This window comes from Platichthys flesus, chromosome 23, assembly GCF_949316205.1.
Source record: "Platichthys flesus chromosome 23, fPlaFle2.1, whole genome shotgun sequence".
NCBI classification, from domain to species: Eukaryota; Metazoa; Chordata; class Actinopteri; order Pleuronectiformes; family Pleuronectidae; genus Platichthys; species Platichthys flesus.
Window position 1 is genome coordinate 2,620,041 of NC_084967.1, and position 19,598 is coordinate 2,639,638.

Genomic DNA, 19,598 nt, shown 5'->3' on the forward strand with positions numbered 1-19,598 from the left:
TGTTCTTAGTTTTACGAATATATTGTATCCAAAATGCAAATAGGATCTGTAAACTGAGAAAATTATTATCATATAAGCAGTGAGCTAATTCAGTTGCCAGCCGAGAAAAGTGAAAGATGCTCACTGCTCTCTTTCCCCAGTATTTCCCAGGATACTAGCACAACACGCAATGTAACTCAGGGTACAGCCGCCACTCGTGCTTCTCAAAACTTGCAGAGGAGGTGAGGTGTAGTTGAATGCAGGGGCACGCATGACGTCTGACAGCTCCCAGCTCCGGCTGACACACAGGCCGTGTGCCCTGTCTGAATCCTGACGGCTGAGATGTATTCTACCCAGGACGGAGACGTCTGGACGACAGCGGCAGACTTGTATCCAACTGTGCATCAACAGAATGTCTCAGAGAGATATCTGCATCAAACGTGACCAGGCCCAGTCAACCGCCAACAGGAGCTCGGCTCGGTGCAGATGCAGCAGACCGGCCGTTGTATCCCAGTCAGCTGTCAGGTGACATGCTGTGGGAACTGAGTCTGAATTCACCGGCCAGACTTAACATCCATCTTTACATTCATGTGCTGTTAGTGATGCAACGGCCGCAGTGGTAGTGCATGGGACGGATAACAGAAATAGAGTAAAAAGGCTTTTTCTCCTTATTAAACATGGTGATTATCATTTCATGCACTCATTATTTGAGTAGTGTTTATTTTGCCGATGGAGACGAGATGATGACGAGACGGCACACACATCATTAAACACAAACCGTGACTATATCACAATTATGCAACAAAGAGCTAAATCGATGAAACAAAGTATTTGTATATGAAAAAATTGTAGATTAAATATTTGGCCATATCAGTGCACCATTCTCTGAATGCACACTCCGATCCTGTTTCCAGAGATTCGGCACAACTGCAGAACAACACAAACAGACTATGGACTGACGGCTGCAGAAGATTGGACAAATTACAGCTGAGGGGACAAACAGGTTGACATTTGGAGCAGTGGAGCAGAAATGAGAGGGCACCTCAGGCGGATTATCAGGCGACAGCGCATCATATCTCCTTGAGTTCCAAGTGTCTCCCCTCTCCGATCCCCTCCCCTCAATTTGGTCTTCCTTCACCCAAAGGTCCTTGTGGCTAAGTCTTTGGCTCGGTGTCAGATCTGCACGGGGGCCTGGAACGTGTTGCTGGCAATTTTGGGATTCATACAAGTACAGCACATTTAAAATTGTTAGATGTAGTGGAGGAGTGTTTTTTTTTTTTTCAGTCCTCTATGTAGAGTTTCCTTCTGTCTGAGCAGCTCTGTAGCTACAGGGCCAGATGTGTGTTATGGTGAGGACAATGAGGACACCTCAGGACGGGCCTTAAAGGGAACTCAGCACATTTAGCTGCTGCCAGCAGAAATCCGGTGGTAACAGAGCAAAGAAAGAAAAGTCTGCAGAGCGAGGGCCACTCACAGGTCACACACAGACCGCTCGCCAAGTGCAGTCATGGTCCACAGGCAAGTAGCTGACTCCGATTATGAGCTGGAGGAACTACAGGAATTTCCCTCACAGTTCACTGAAAAATTAAAGTTAAAATATGTTCTCCTCACCACTATGACGATGGAGGGGAGGGTGAAGGGCTTATGCCAGTTTCCGAGGTAAACAACTTTGCAGCTAAATCCAATACAACAAATTAACTGTAAAAAAAAGAGAAAAAACATGAAATGCCTTCATGTTGCTGCTGAGGTGTCATCCAAGTGTCCATAAATCCAAAATGTGGCTCCAGAGGAGGATATCAGAGGACATTGAGGCGAAAAAACGAATCAAGTTCAATTTAAGTTTATTGTTCTGAGTCGTAATGTGTTATGTTATTCTTATGAACTCTTGAACTGCTACAGAGTCTGTCTCTTTACCCACTGGCCATGGCTGGAGGCAAGATAGGGTTGTATGTGTGTTTCAGCGCAGGAGAGGGGTGGCAACGCCGTGAAATCACAGGACGTCTTCCGCCAGGGGCCAATTCTTCAATAGTGCACCCAGAGGGTTCTGCTCCATATTTGTTCTTGGCAGCGCTTTAACTTGTGGAGTCCCACATTGACCTGCAGGGTCCGGGCTCATACTGAGCGCTGATCTAAGCTGACAGAACGACTGTCGGGGTGCAGAGCGAGGGGGCAAATATCCCTCAAAAGTAGGTCAGCAACTAACCCTGACCTACATCAGTGTTGGCCATAGCCTTTGGCCTTCTCTTATTAAATCATGGACGCAATAGCTTTTTTATCTTAATCCTAAACTCTCGTACAACCTCTGCGTGAAAGTAAAAAAGTAAAGGTTGAAATAAAGAATAAAAACAATGTGAAAACTTCAACCTCTGGGAAGTGTGAATGTGCTCAGCAAATCTCAAGGCTGTCTGCTTGTTCTTAATAATGTATGTGCAGAGGTCTGATTGTAGGGTAAGAGGGAAGGTCGGGGGGGGGGGGGGCTCACCAAAAGTATGAAGGTTTAGCCTCCATGGTTATCTACAGTTCCCAATCAGTCTAGTGTGTGGATCAGAGCATGAATACTCAATTGTGTTTAAAATTCCCCCATTTAACATTGTGTTTAAATAATGATAATAACACTAATGACAGCTTGTTTTGGCTTCAGGACCTTTTACATTCAACTCCATCACCCACACACCTCACTGAGCTAAAGGTAGACTGCTCCTGCGTCATTATGAAACTGGAGGCATGTCAGACATCTTTTCTGGCGATCTATTCCTTTGCCTTTATGTTGCTCATACTCCTCCATCTCCTTCCATTTCACTGAACACTAGACATGGATAAAGTCTCCTCTTTAAAGGAGACTTTATCCATGTCTAGCCCCCCCCCCCCGTGTTTCCAAGTGGTACTGCTGTTGGTTCCACTAACTCACTGACACCAAAGCAAGAAGCAACCATAAAATGCCCAAGTTGAACCCGAGAGCTCAGAGTTATGATAAAGACAGATTCGATGTTAGATGATTAAGATGGAAAGTTCTGCTCATCCAGTTAATAACATCAAAAACAATCATTTTTTTTTGGTACAAACCGTTAGCGTGAAAAATTAAGATAGCCATTAAAGATGGACCTTGGATTGGAGTAAGGGTAAATGTCCTCAGGTAAACTTCCGTTTTACTTCCACACCTTCCTCTTCCATTGTGATTTGAAAGTCAAACCGTTACCCCCCCCCCCCACATCATTTCTCCACTACTGTTCAGGCAGAGAGGACGACAGATGTCTGTCCTTTTCATGCTCGCAGCAGGTAGTCTCTGTTCAACACGTCACACTCCTCTCACTGCATTTCCCCAGATGTCAACTGTGATTCCTGTTTTATTGATCATTGTCGTAACAAAGCCCTCCAGAGACATGTGAAACTGCATAACAGGTATTCTTGCTGTTAGAGTCGTACAAAACACGTTCTCCAATTTTGGTTTTCTTTCTGGATAGCTGGAGGAAGGCGAATATTTGTATAGTCTATGAAAAGGCTTCACTCCAGAAACTGTTATCTTGGTCGACATCTTTTCTACTTTCTTTGGCCAAGTACACTCCTGGACTTAACTTGTGGTTCTTGTGATCCGATCACGAGTTAAACACAATCAGACTGGATATAGATCTGATCACACCAGGCCACATTCGGAGGTGGTCTAGGCTTCATGTTACCACATTATTTTACCAGTAAGAACGCAAATGTGTCCTGGTCCCCATCTGAAGGACCACCTACTCCTACGTCCTCCGACCCACCACAGTTTCACTATGAACTGAACCTATTTTTATTGTAATCCCTGCTCATACGCTGATTTGTTTTGGACCAACGCCAAATCATCAACAATGACGACGACCGCACACTTTTCTTAAATGGTAAAATATATGTATTCACCACAGCTGCACAAGATTCATTCATATCAAATAGTGACATCGGACACATCTGTAAATTCAAAACAACACATTTTGGTCTTAACTAAAAAAAATGACGGAATTGAGATCCGATCCCAAGTGGTCACAGGAGAAATATTTTAATACCAGGTGTGAACAGAGGTACTTATAGCTGGCCACATCTCGCAGGACAGATACCAGGTGTTTATGGGTCCTATGTTGATCAATAGGCGATGTTGGTGATATGCAGGCTGTCCATGTTGTCCATGTTGTGCATGTTGAGCTGCTAGCCATCGTAAAATTGTTACTGTAAACGACTGGAAATACCAATTAATATCCAGGACAAACTGGATATTTGTTTCCTAATCCAATGTACAATATGTTGGTTTTATATATATTGTTATTTTGGATTTAAAAGAACTCATTTTACATGTTCAGCTTCTATATTTGCATTCAACTTCACAGTCTCTCAGAGTTCCCATGTCCCACAGCATAGGTATGCTACATAGTGTAAGTATAGACAGAGCACTGAAGTTATACCTGCTTATCATTACCTTTGACGTTAAAGCAGCACCACTTAACGTTTATATATTATCAATCGATAAAGCAAAATGGATCACTCAGTGTACCGAAATAATGTGTCCGTGTTGTGCACGCTGCTTGTTCTAACAGGAAGTAAATGCTCAGGAAATTATATAATGCAGCTTTAAATATATAGTTAATTATAGTATGGGCTGTCTGCAGGTGAAATGCAGACCGTTTAAATCTTCATCCCTCAAAATAAGAGACTTTACCGTTTAAAAGCTTTGTATTTACGAGAAACTCAATAATCTACGCTGTCTAGTGATATATGATGGAACTCATTCAATAGGCTTTTAAATGTGTTAGAAAAGGTTTTATGACTTAAAAGCTTCCTGCTAAGTTCATAAACTATTATCACAAGACATATGTGCTACTCCAGACCAGTTTTCCATATGATACAATTTTGCGATTTAACTGTCGATATAAATTTAGCAATTTCATTTTGAAAGGGTCAAAATGTTTCTTACACCGCTTCCTGTTCTGTCCCGCTGGTTGTTATGACATTTCTTGATTGGTTAAAGGAAGATTTCACGCGCTGAGGCCAATAACAATTGACGTCCATTACAGTGGAGTCGGCGTGTGAAAATGTTTAGAGATGAAGGGACTACACGAGCGTCGGTTTGGCGTTTGTTGCTCTTCATTTACGCTCCCGGGCCAAATGTTTTGACCTTTCTAGCTCCGCCGCATGGTGTCCTCCACCCGGGCCTTGTGCCAGCCCCCCGGCCCCCTTCCCCTCCCTCCCACCCTACTCCTGGCAGAGTCATCTCACCCATGACATTCTAATCTACTCGAGGAAGAGGGGGCTTCGCCTGGAGCTCTTCATCTTCCTCCCCAAGTCCTCCTCATATTTCAGCCGCTCTCCGCAGCTAATCACTGTCACTGTCATTACTCTCCTGCCGAGCACACTGCTGTCCTTGTGGGAGAGCCTGACCTTATCCACACTCCCGGTTTCTTCTCTCCGCTCGCCGCCACAGCGCCACTGGCTCTGCACAGTGGACCACATTTACAAAGCTGCGCTGTATAAAAGATTTAGAGATGCACTCAAGATCACCTCATAAAATCAGCTCAAGTGCTCTTCGTGAAGTTCGTACTTCATTCCTTTAATTATGATCTGGCAGTTGCTCAGGTGGTAGAACAGGTTGTCCGCTAATTACAGGGTTGGAGGTTCAATGCCCGGCTCCTCCTGACCACGTACCAAGGTGTCCTTGGATACTTTAGCGATCGGTGAGCCGTTTGCTCTGATTGGACAGTAAGACTTAGTTAGTCCTAGTTAAATTAAGCTGTTTAAGTCGTTGTTTAATAATAGTGTGCTAATGATCTGACCTGGTCATTGTGGTTTTTAATGCTAATGTGATCAAGAGAGTTCTAAGTTAATTTTTTACGTTTACTGATATGCAGCCATCCCATGTCTGGGGTCTTTGATAGGGTCCAGTCCCTCTTAATGTGACAGTGCTAATGTTGATAATGTCTGTTCCTGCTGTGTTGCGTTGTATTGGACACAGGTTGTGAGACAAATCAAATTATTTGTCTCTATTCAAACCCGAGCACTTAGCATGGCAGCTCCACGGCCACTGATGCGAGCGAATGAGAGGCAGGAACTGCAAAGTGCTCTGTAAACCGATTAGGTAAAAAGGAGCTACATTCAGTAACTGCAGTCTGGGTTTTTATCCCAAGGAATTCATTAAAAGATGATTCACTGTGCAAACATCATGGTCCGCACAAAGTGACAAACTTTTATCCTGCATTTCATTTAGCACTTTTTCTGGATGTTTACTGTTCTCATGTTTTTAATGACAATATCAGCCTCATCCTGTGGTAATCATCAGTGGTATTCCAAATTCCACAAGTAAAGTAACTATATATAATTATAAAGATCATATGCAATGGCCTCTGAAAGTCTGAAGACTCCTTCACTTTGATTTAATTATTTAGAATTTCTATTCTACCGTCCATCTACAACCAAAGATCCACAATATAAACGTGTCATTATTAATAATTTATGTAAATGTTTTAAAAAGAATACACTGTGAAATCTAAGTATTATGACCCTTTGCTGTGTAACTATTGAAAAATGTCTAGAACTTGAGTGGAAACTGAATGGAGATAATTAAGAGAGGTACATGCCTGTGTACATAATTTCCCACAGTTCATACCGCTATGTGAGCAGCAGTGCGAAGGGTTATTGGTCAGGGAGGTGACCATCAATCCAACGTTCACTCTGACAGAACTTCATAAGTCCTCTGCAGAGATCTTAAACCTGAGGATCATCTCAGCAGAAACAGAGTCCAGTAAAAGTTGAAGTGTAGTCTACATGTAACCTTAGGCTCAGACAATGGTTCACCTCTCAGCACGACAGTCGCTCTTGCATCCCACAGTCAAGACAACTTAGGAAAAGCATGACCCGGGAAAAACCCAGAATTTAGTCCTGTATGGCATCTTTGGAGAGACTGAAGATGACAGTTCCCAATCCAATCTGAGGGAGCTTGAGAGGATCAGGATAAACTCCAAATTCTGAAACTGGAGTTACTGCTTATACAGCTTCTATACAGGTTTGAATACATTTGTAAAATTCGAGATTTTAGTTTATTTTTTCAGTACATTTTCAAAAAAAAGTTGGAGTCAAATTGGCAATTCAATTTTCCCAGGTGGTGTGAATACTTTCTGAAGCCAATATATGTATATAAGCATTAAAGTGGCGGCTGAAATACTGACATTATTCACTGCATATGAATGTAATAAAATATTGTTGTGCGGGAAACCAACAAACACACTATTTACAGTAAGTTATAGAAAGAGAAAATAAAAATCAGTGCCAAGTGTGATGGGTTCTTCCCTCCACACAATTTCATGATAATCAATAGTTTCTGTAAAAACTGCCTCTCTGTAACAACTCCATGACACCACGAGTAAATCGATTACAACATCAACTTATAGAGACTTCAGACATGCACTTTCTGCTTTTTCTGATTACACTGAACTTGGCTGTCTTCGGGGTCGGGTCTCGGATCGTCATCACATTAGCAATGGGAGTGTTTTCTTAAAGGGGACATATTATGAAAATTCCACATTTGTAGTGCTTCTACACGTTAATTTTGGTATTTGGCATGTCTATGGTCCCAAAAACTCTGGAAAAAAACAACTCCCGCGATTTGTTGTGGTTCCTCTATGTCAGAAACGATACGCTAGAGTGCGTCGAATGGGATTACGACCGAAATAAATGTCATAGTCGCACCATGCCCATGTAGGGAGTCTCGCTACATGGCCTTGGACGAGCGAGCTAACGCTAGCAGGGCTGCACCGGCACGCGAGCTAACCGGGCCGGTGAAGCCCGGCTAGCGTTAGCTTGCTGCTGCTACCCGTCAGACATTTAGCCGCATAAACAAGGGACCCACGGGACACCTCTAAACGTTGACTCAACAGTGGGGAAGGATGCTGCTGCTACGCCAGCTCAAGCTCCCACTGCTCCCACTGCTCCCACTGCTCCCACTGCGGGGCTGCGCTGGGGAGCTGGGGCTCTCGCAGCCAGGCTCACCGGGGGTGAGGGGGGCGGGGCACTCAAAACAGGTCAATCTGAGGAGGGCTGTTTTAGACAGGGTAAAAAGGGTGCTGTTTTAAATGATCCTTGTGGTATTTTGACCAAAACATGTTACAGACATTTCATTAAGACCCCAAGGAACCATATCAACTGTGGTAAAATGGGCATAATATGTCCCCTTTAATGCTCATCTGAAGAATACACTTCACTTCAAGATTTAAAAACTGTCAATGCAGCTTTAAAGTGTGTATGTAAATTCATAACGCTGTACTTACACACGCCATAATGCGTTCTAAGGTGTAGGCAGAATCAGGTCGGCACCGTCTGCTGCGTCAGGTTAGAGTATACATTTTGACATCAGGTGTTTAATTTGTGAGACAGTCTGTGGCTTAAAACTGACTCACTGTTGCTGTGACATCATTTGAGACTTCAACATGTCGTCAACCGACAGGCTTTTCCTCACTCGCAGGGACGACCCAGTTTTGATATGTTAAACCACCATGTCAAAATGGATCATCAGCACAGCTTTCATTAGAACTTGACCAGTGTGTCTGGTAGTGTCAGTACTGGTCTCATTAGGGTGTTGGGTTGTCCTCCTTTTTCCCACTGATATCTATCACATTTATAGCTCTCTTCTGAGAGAATGAACATGAGTGCGTCATGTTCTCTCTCCTCAAAACGTCCTGTTCAGGTCTGTGTTAAAGTGTTATTACTTATTCTGCTCCTCTCCCATGTTGTCTCCCCCAGACCTGCGGCGAATGACGGCAGGTTTCATGGGCATGGCGGTGGCCATTATCCTGTTCGGCTGGATCGTTGGCGTGCTTGGCTGCTGCTGGGACCGAGGCCTCATGCAGTACGTGGCTGGTCTCCTCTTCCTCATGGGAGGTGAGTCACATGTGCATGCACACTCACGCAACACACACTAATATACAGTCATGTCTCCATGGCTTCAGAGGACATTCGTACCCTGGAGATTTAGTCTAACTTTAGAGTAGGCCTAACACTAATTGAAAATATATCTTAAACCATACAATATTAACGATTTATGCAATGTGGACTTGCTTTTTCATGCCCATAAGGACGGTAAGTCCCTGTGTGTAAACAGATTTAGGTCTTCATAACAGGATTAATATCTTTAAAGACTAGGGTAAAATCTGAACCACCGGCACAAACACAAACACACGTTTTACTACATTCTTGTTATTTATGTAATGCATTTCTTAGCCCTTAACACTAACCTTGCTCCCCTAAACTAATTGCCTAACCACAACTTAAATCTATCTTGAGCTTTAACCCTAAAACCGCCACGTATTCTTCAATGGTTCCCACTCTTTGTAGCTACGCATACCCTATGTGCCCTTTGGATATACACCAATCAGGCAAGGGAGGATTAGTAATTTCAATTTACAAGAACATCATCATGACATAATTTATACCACATGATGACCAGTGTTTGGGCTAAATGCTGTAGATGGTGTCCCTAATCTTAATGGTTGCAAAAGTTAATACATATGCATTTATGTAACTGTAGTTTTCAGAGTTGACTCTTCATTATTTGCAGTGGATATCCTGGACATTTTCGGGCCGTCACTTTGTTGGCCTTAACCTTTGAGCTTTTAACTGATCAGCTCCAAGATTCAATCATCTGGAGATTCTCTCTGAAGAATCAAGATTGATGAAAATCTGTCAATGGGTTGTTGAGTTATGAGAGAGAGAGAGAGAGAGAGAGAGAGAGATACTTTTCCAAACACGCAAATTCAAACATTTTAGGACTATGGTAAACTGGCGATCTACAAAATCATCCCCATTTTGGTTTTCGTCTCTGTACAAACGCAGTGGAGCAAACCTTACAAGAGTTAGGGAGTTGTGCACAGTTACTACTTGTGTCCCACATCCAGACAACATACTAATTCTACATTTTTAGGTTTATTTCTGGTGGGCAATTTTAATGCACTTATTATCTGGTTATAGTGGAGGGATGACATGAAATGAGAGCAGTGGAGATGCACCAAAGGCCCCCGGCTGGATCCCTCTTCTGTGATGTTACAGTTCATGTGCAGCGTCGTAACCTCTAAGCCTCGAGCTACATAATAATTCTATAATTCTAATAAGCTTTTCAGTAGTTGCTGGAAAAGTGGCGAAATTAAATACAGTCAGTGTTGCAGACTAATAACAAGAGATTTTTGAGTTTGCCAGTGTAAACTTTTTCTCCCGCACGGATTGAACAATGGACATGGAGGAACCGGACAGATGTTTTACACATTTATATATATTATATGATAAATACAACTACGGCTGAAGAAAAAATGTGCTGTATTTATTCTAACATAAATTTAAACATTGAGTACGTTGATTTTTGTCATCATTAATTTGTATATACAGTATTGATTAAACACACCTTTAGAGTGTATTATAAAACTGTGATATAGTCACTGCACCTGCCTGTTGTTTACCAAGAAATACACTAGTTACAGCATGTCAAAATAGTTTTTACATTTCTGTTTGTGTACAAAATAAACAAACAAGGTACACAGCATTAATGACTTCTCTCTTGTTTGTTCAAGCCAGTTGTTTCCCTCCAATTCTCCGTCTTGGTGCCAACAAAACATCTCATCCTCAGACAAACACTCTATACCGCTTTTCTGTGAGGGTCAAGTGGGAGCTGGAGCCAATGCCAGCTGACATTAGGCCAGAGGCAGAGTACAGGTCGCAGAGATGGCATACCAATTCACTTTAAAATTCACACCTCCACACGGAGATATTAGAGTCTTAAATAAAACTAACTCCACGCTGCGTGTCTTTGGACTGTGGGAGGAAGCTGGAATACCCAGAGCAAACCTACGCTGACACAGGATGTTGAACTGGCGTTTGAACCTTCTTGAATTAGATTTGAGGGGTGTCCACAATCTCTTATTTGGATACAAGATGATGGAACTGCAAAACCCAAACTAGCTGCACGTGCAGTGTTGAGCTCTCCTTCTAGTAGTGATCTAACATAACCCATTTTTCATTACGCAAATTAACCCCATAAAACTTCCTAGAACATCACAGGATTATAATTCTATTAAAAAACCCTGGCGAGATGTACATTCTGTTAATATTACACCTATTTCATAATTTCCAGCTGTGTCACATGAATATTGTGCTACAAACGCGATCGAGTGATCATGCCTGCGATACAAGTTAGAGTAGTTTAATTAGCTCAAGATGGTTAATAAGACTGCGACTACAGAACCCCTGGACAAATTCAAGTGCAAGCAGGAACATTACCATAAAAACAAACGATGTCTGAAGATGAAAGTATATGAGTGTGTGAATCTAGCCCCTGCATCACCCAAGCAGACACACACAGACATACACAAAAAACCCGTTGTGTCCCACTTTACTGTCAGTGGACAACCGGTAGTGACTTCACATACACAATGATGTGTCGTGTGCTGCACAGCTCTTGCTTGGCAGGAGGCAACTGCACACTCAATAATGATCAGCCTTGGATTAGTGCTGTGCCCTACAGTTGTATAATGAACAGGCAATTAAAAAGTAAATTATTGTTGCTTGGTAATAAAAGGCACGGAAAACAGGCTGGGTCAGTCCGCAGCAGCCAAGTCACAGCAGAGCAGCCCACAGGGTCACAGCTCCCAAAATGAGGCCAGATTTAGTCTGCATCGCCAACTGCATCAACTAAAATCAATCCAAGTCAAAGGATTGTTCAGAGATGAATTGGAGACAATTGAAAAATGGTTTGGTGGTTTGTCTTCTTGTGATCTCCTGGGTAAGTGCTTCTGTGGGGCATCAGATTGGGGCCATTTTTTTTATAGAATTCCGCTTTATACAAAGATGGTTCAGAAAAAGATCCACCAGAAAAGAAGCAGAAAGACAAATGCATCCAATAGAATCGACAACAGCTCAATGCAGACATAGTAGAGTGATGAAGTGGGTGGAATTATATAAGGCACTGGAAGTAAACGTCCTTGACACGTCATGCAGAGACAGCATCAGGGGGTGGTCTATGGGAGAACTCCCAGCAGTTGATGGACTTTAAAGATTAATGGTTGAATCATCTCTCAGACGAGCCAGAAAAATGCTGCAAATGTATTTTGTAACGGCGCAAACAGGATTATTTCTTGTCATCACACCGATTCCACTCAGTGTGTGTCTTTGAAGGTGAGAAAATAGACAAAGCTTGAATTTCTCCCTTAGGCTCTTTTTTACTCATTTCACTCTTGTCCCTTTTCATGTGAAAAAATATATTTTTTGAAGAGAGTCATTATGATCAGTATGGCCACTTGCAACCGCTACAAACACATTTGCACTTTGGACAACACTTCATGTGAATTAATGTCACATCACCAGTAGATGTATAATGATGATTTGTTCCAGGTCTACCATAAGAGTCCATGCCCACTGACCATTATGGTTGTACAAGGTAATAACAGACCATAACACAATGTAACCTGAATGTCTTTGTGGTCAATCAACAAGAAGAGCACGAAACTGGTGGGTGGGCTTCTTCTCTCATTGATATTGTGGTTTCCGCTCTCTTTCTGGCATATGCCCATTGGTTGGCTCATATAATAATAACAAAACAATGCTTGGCAGCCAAGAAAAATAATGTAAAATACTTTTTAAGATAAATAAAATGTTTTGGTCTTGTTGATGTGGAAAAGGTCAACACTTAAAAACACAAGATGATGTGTGTCATTAAAATATGAAACTAAAACCACTGTCTTTGCAAAACAGCGACCAAGAGTTTTGCTCATATAAACCTAACAATCAAATGCTCAACCAATCACCCTGACAAAGGATATGCTCTACAGGAATCTCATATTATCCTGGATGGGATAGAATAGTGACAGTGACCACAGTCCAGCCAATTTTGAGTCAGACAGAACTGGAAAATACTAGTCGGGTATAAATATATTTTGTTCAAGGTGTATCCCGCATCTCGCCCAATGCCACCTGGGATTGGCTGGACCCCGACCCTCACAGGATAAACGGCATTTATAATAGATGGATTGATGGGTGGATGGAAAGACGTATTTTGTAGGAGACAGGGTTGCAAATTGTCAGCATGTGACCTGTTAATACCTCATGTCAAGGTGGTCAAAGATTTGGATTTGGGGAATGGTTGCTCTTTTTACTCTGACAGAAGTTTGATGCACAGAATTTCTCTCCTTCAACATCTTGTTCTGTCATTGCAGGAACCTTCTGCATCATTTCCCTCTGTACCTGTGTTGCCGGCATCAACTTTGAGCTTTCCCGTTACCCGCGGTATCTGTTCAGCCTGCCTGATGACATTGGCCATGGCTACGGATGGTCCATGTTCTGCGCTTGGGGAGGCCTCGGCCTTACCCTCATTGCCGGCTTCTTCTGCACCCTGGCTCCCTCCGTCCAGCCGATACCCAGATCTACTTGCCCCAAGTCCCGACAGGAGAACGGCACCGTCTGCTAAAGATGGCTGCCATGAGAAGAACAACTCATCCCACAGATCAACAACAAAGAAACAGAAAAAACTATTCAACATGTTCATCCATTCATCTCCAGTCTCTCCTGGTTCCAGATCTTCTTTTTTTTTAAATGTGTGTGTGTGTTTAAAAATGGGTGTCTTGATGATCTGCTATCTTGAAAATACCAGAAAAAAACTGAAGAACTGACAAAATATTATCACATTTTTGAAGTCGTGCTTGTTTTGTTGTTGTGCAGCAGACGATAAAATGGACCATGACCACAAAAGGTTGCAAAGGAAATACGTGGAGACACTGAGAGACTTAATTCACGATAGTGAGTGGTTGTAGCTCGGGTGGCTCGAAACCTCAAAAGGTGATTGAAAATGGCGTTGAACCTGTAAACTGCTTATAACTTAACTGGTCTGTTAACTGGTTGAGGAGAACTGAAGGTATCAACAGTATTGGAGACAAGCAGTCTGATCAAAGTTCTTGTGGAAGTTTCTTCGTGGAGCCTCCTGTGTTATGAATCACAAAGGACTCAACCAGACATGGAACCATATAACTTGCTTAACTGGGACCATGTTAAGAGGCCATCTATTCATTTTCAGTATTCCAGCTTCTGAGGTCCCCCCAGTTACTTGGGACATGTGGACAGCAAGGACCTCCAGGATCTCCAGGACCTTGACTGTTGTACATTATTGTACAGAATATTCAAGAGAAGTAACAACCAGGAAACGTCATTTTGGACCATTTTCATTCTTGTGCCGGTGCATTCCATTCCGTGTGATGACCCCATACGCCATTTAGCATTTTATACATGTATTATCTTTTCTTCAAAGTGTATTTGCATTTTTGATGAACCTTCCTGTTTTGAGCGAAATGTTGACTGAGCGTGCGTTCAGAGCAAATGTTGTGTTTTTTGATTTTCTCTTTTCCATTCTAGTCATAGAGGTATCGTAAATGTGTGAGCGTGAATGTGTGTATCTAATGGGAGGGGTTATTTTGAAGTCGCTAAAGAAAAATATTGTAAAAAAAGATCATAATGACATAGTGGAGTTCTGCCTTGAGGATGTATAAGGGCAGGAGCAGACAGATGTAAAAGGGAGATGCAGTATCCTGTTTAAACCCAACAGATTTTGTTTTCAGGACATTCTCAGCAGACACGGGAAACAAAGAGAAATCGTTATAAAGAGGGCCAGCATGTTCAACTTTGTATTCTACTGCTCTGAGCAACTATCGAAGGCTTAACTAATGCTTCTGATGAGAATCGGGGAAGCTCCAGTCTTTCAGAGTACATGGCTTTTTCTCTCGAATATCTTAAACCTTGTGCTTTGATACTGTTCTTTTATCATAAATAAGGTTCTTACCTTACTCAGTCAAAAGACGTCTAGACTGAAGATGAAAACACAAGCGTTCCTTTTGGCCTCAACCACCCATCAGTCGGAAATTATGTTTTAATTTCTCTGCCATGACCATTTCGATTAACATCAGGCATTATGAATGTAATGCGATAAATGGGTAAGTCTTCTCTCATGAGGACCAAACACAGCAGCTTGCTGTGTGGCCTTGGCAGAAGGCACACATAGAGAATAACTCCAGCAAAACATTACAAATGCACACAATGAAAGGTCCTAAGATCACAGTCTTTGTAATTCTCCCATTAAAGCCATTTATTGAAAACTACAGGGTAGCCAATCTAAAAGCAAAACCTGAACTGACACGGTTTCTCAAGAATGATTCCATTTAATACAACTTGGGTCTTATTTTTGTCTTCCAGTTAGGATTGGTTGGAGATTTCTTGTTCTGTTTTCTGCATCCTGGTTTAACAAAAATAAAGAAACATATCTTAATATCTACACGTCCAGTTGGGATACCCGGGTGTATTCCGGTACCAGGTTGCAGAGGCTTGAAAAGATTCTGGTGTAGGTCATACTGTCTCAACCTTATTTTGGACCTCTGGAATGGCACATCCACTGGCAAAACGCTAGTTGTTTGAGGGGTGTCTATAATTCTCGATGTGTACCTGTATGAAAAATATTTAAAAAATGGTTCTGAAGATTGTATTGGAGTTAAGAAACATTGAACCATTGTAACAGAAAAGAAAAAAAGCGTTGGAGGAGATTATTGGCTGACTTGATTTAGGCTGAGGGAGGGTGATTTGAGTATATCTTGTCCGACCGCTGAGAGACATTGATGACACATGTCACAGAGTCGACCATCACAGCTGGTCCAATATGTGGCCACACTATCAACCTTAAGCTCCCATAAGTCATTTAACAAAGCTTTGTCTGTCAATTTTCACGTGGATAACCCAGAAAAATGCTATGATAATCCCTCAGGACAGCCAATGTGTAAAGTGTGTACAATGAGTTTGATTTCTGAACTGTTGTATGAGCCAGTTCTAACAATACCCAAAATGTATTGGATAACAAATATATATTGAGTATAAGCCCTTATTATGAATGAAGCCATATCTATAGATATTTTAAGTCCTTGTCGGATATCCTCTTTAAGCCTACAGGGCTTGGACTGGGGCATGGTTTGGATAAACTGTATCAACGCCCTGTCCCATTTCACCCCTTAGCCCAGCACTTGGCCCAACCCCCTCTTTTGCGCCTGGCCATGAAAGGGCAGTGTTCTCTCATTTCTCTATATTTTGTACACCTGTACATAGATATATATATATTGGAGAGAGAAGGCTCTTACAATTTCATTGTACCTGAGTATGATGATAATAAAGACCTTGAATCTGAATCTTGAAGGTGAGGGTAATAGTCATCAAGCCCGTCAAACCCTTAAACTATGGTGTAATCAGGACCCCCCTATAAATGAAGGGGTAGACGGAAATCCCTGAATGAATTTTGAATAAAACGTCCCTGCTCATTTTATAACATTTTCAGTGCTAGGCAGAAGTTTCTATGTCTAAGGGTCTAATGTTACATTGAAATAACATGCTGACTGAATGGATCAATCTAACCTGCAGTTGTCACAATTATAATGATGTTTGATAAGGATTCTTAAAATAATGACATTGGTTGACACTGTTTGTCACTGTAATAACATTGGTTGGATGCTGATAACATAGCAAGTGGTTTCCCAACATTTGTCTAACCCTCTCCTTTGTGGCTTCATCTGGAGGGGGACACTCCCAGCAAAGGGCATTTCATATCTAGGGTTAGGGCCAAGGGAGAGGAATTGGGACAGAGCCAAACTGTTGTATCATTATCATCCTCTCCGGTGTTAACATGCTCCGAGATCTCATCATTAACTCAGTGAGCAATGGCAAAGGTTACAAGAATAAGACCCAAGGTTGTAACAGACCTTAATTAACCTTCAATGACAAAAAGGAAAGGACCTTTTGGCTTCTTCCATGCAGCCATGGCTGACAGTTACATCACATATCATACATATACATCAACATCTCTCTAATGTGTTGGTTTGCTGTAGGACTGGCTCTATGCAAACAATGCAAAACATTTCAGAGGCAGGATAAAGGTAGAAATGGTGGGGCTGTATATGTATTCAGTAATGTTAAAGACATAAAATAAAGTGGTTTTATTTCAGAATGGAGTTTACAGTGACAGAGTCTGCTCTTTGTGGGGTCTAAAGGAAACTACAGGGCGAGGAAGAAAAAGGATTTGAGCAAAGTGTATCAGGACACAGCGTTAAGTTGATTTAACGCCTTTATCACAGCTTCTTTAGGTAGCGACCGCCCCTACAAATGGGTTCAATGAAAGCCACTTACCCTTCCGTACCTGACACTTACAGCTAGGGACCAAGGTAACGAGGTATGACGGAGGGAGTGGATTTAAATATAACGTGATTAAAGTGCCATCTGGGGACATCAAATGTGGCGTTCTGGTGATCAGGTTGTCAATTTTTTCATTATAATGGGTTTAACATGTTCTGTCAAAGTCTGTTTTATCATGGGGATGAATCTCTGCGCCTGCCGAGAGGCTTCTAGAGACACTGGAGCCTAACTGACAGATTATAAACTGTGTGGGTAGGTCAACACCCGCCGTAATCTTATTACATATATAATGATGATGAGGAAGTCATAACAGTGTAATTTACCTTTTTCCTGGGATAATGAATATTAAATAATACAGTTTAAAGTCATTATCTCTGAAGATGAGCATCACAAAACCCTCTCAAGAAAATCAAATAAGGTATAATGGGCAAAAAACATTATAACATTAAACATATTTTTTCAAACATAGATGTTCCCTTGGACACAAGCTGATAATGCAATTGAGCATGAAATTACTTTAAATGTACTGGATTAAAGAGCTGTTCTGTCCAAACCGTCCCCAGCACACACACACACACACACACACACACACACACACAAATCAGTATAACAAGACCAGGACATAGAGAGGAAAGGGGGAGTTATAAAGCTATTCATTAAAGCATCATCTTTATGTAAGATGATGTAAAGTTCTGCATAGGCCCGGCCCAAACCTGCATCCTGGTGCTGCTAAATTTATGGCCAAAAATGCTGACCCAGGACTTAAAGTTACGTACTAATATACAGATACTATATACGCACTCTGGATGTTAAAGTGCTAGCTGTAGTTAATTATGATTATAAATCATCAAGCTTTGATTTCATGATTTATTTTAACTGTCACAGGGGAATTTCAGGCAGGAAATATGTAGAGACTGGTTTTAAATGGAACAATCAGATTGTTGAGTTGTGATTTCATAGATGTTTGTGGATTCTGCTCTGTTTTTATTTGCTGGTTTATTTATGTTTCAGAATTGAAATTTACTGTTGATTTAAAAAAAGCAAGGCATCTTGTAAAACTGAACTAGCCCGCATTAGTTTGATGAAGCAAATTAAAATGATGAATATATGTACATATATAGGCTTTATAATGGAAAAATTGTGATGAAATGAGATTTCTTAATAACACATTTTATGAGTGGGGGTCTGTAGGACAGCTCTTCAGGCTAATGTGATGGACTGGTCCTCTGCTCCCCACATTGGCCATTGCATATGTATATGTGACAACTGACACACTTGAAAGCAGCCCATTGGCTCAGTCAGAGACAGAGAGAAACGTCCAAATAAATTATTTTTGAAAATAACTACACTGGAACCCAACCCACATCTGCAGCTGTATCTAACAAAACCATTCCAAACAAGACTGGATACTTTTCTGATAAGGTAACAGAGCACTACTTCAACATCCATGTGTTAACTGCTGTTGGCGACAATCACATATACTGTAGTCAAGGGGATTACTCCCAGTTTCATGGATGTTTTCATCCCACCCTGCAACCGTGCCATAACATGTAAGAGGTAAAAAAAAATAAGCACTTAAACGTTTTGTAGTAAGTGTAAGGCGGTGATAAGTTTAAATGGGTTCTTTTCACGCATCACACCAAATTCATTGTCACAACCAATCAAAGCTGAGTTGTCACACACCTAATACCAAGGAAGTACATAGACATGCTTAGAAAGTCAGATTACACCATGACTCATTTAACAGTTAGACTATCTTCTACTATAACAGCCATAATGCCCATAACAGCTTTGTTTCAGCCGACTGAAACCGCATCATATCTGAGCTAGTCCACGACAGGGAGGCCGAGGATGAAGAGGTTTTGATACAGAGATACTGCAACTTCCTTCGTGGACAGATGTTGAATTCAAACTGATCTATCAACCTTTAACATCAGTAACGTGTCTGTTGAGTAAACATAAAATAGGAGAAAAAAAATGGAAATGTTCAACTGTGGAATGTAAAATCACATTAAAATAAATCTCATCGGTGTGTTTACTAATGCTGTGGGTTGTCGTGCGTGTTGGTGAATGGAATATGAAACGTGAGAAAGATAATAGAATAGTGTGTAGATGTTTTAAGTGAAATGGTTTGGAAATGATTAACTCCCGCCGGCTGTGGCTCCAGGGGGAGAGCAGGTCTTCCACTAACCAGAAAGTCGGCTGTTCAATCCCAGTCGTTCCCATTCCGCTTCCTGAAGTGTCCTTGGGCAAAAAACTGGACCGGCAATTTTACCCTTTTCATACACAAAGTGCTTTGAGTGGTCATCAAGACATTAATAGTGCTACATAAATACAGACCATTTAACATTTGACTCTAAGCTACGAGTGGAAACAATTCTCACAGAGGCAAACCAAGGTACGTTTCCCTTCATCAT

At 41.6% G+C, this 19,598-nt stretch overlaps 1 protein-coding gene across 1 annotated transcript in view; it reads left to right on the forward strand.

Annotated features, from left to right (window-relative positions):
- The window catches only part of tmem178bb (transmembrane protein 178Bb), a 114,429-nt gene extending 95,206 nt beyond the window's left edge, over window positions 1–19,223 (forward strand). The window contains exons 4-5 of the mRNA XM_062383298.1: window positions 8,731–8,868; window positions 13,185–19,223. Coding sequence (XP_062239282.1) covers window positions 8,731–8,868; window positions 13,185–13,435 — 389 coding nt within the window. The 3' untranslated portion in view covers window positions 13,436–19,223. The remainder of the gene's footprint in view (window positions 1–8,730; window positions 8,869–13,184) is intronic.
- Window positions 19,224–19,598: the final 375 nt, after the last annotated feature.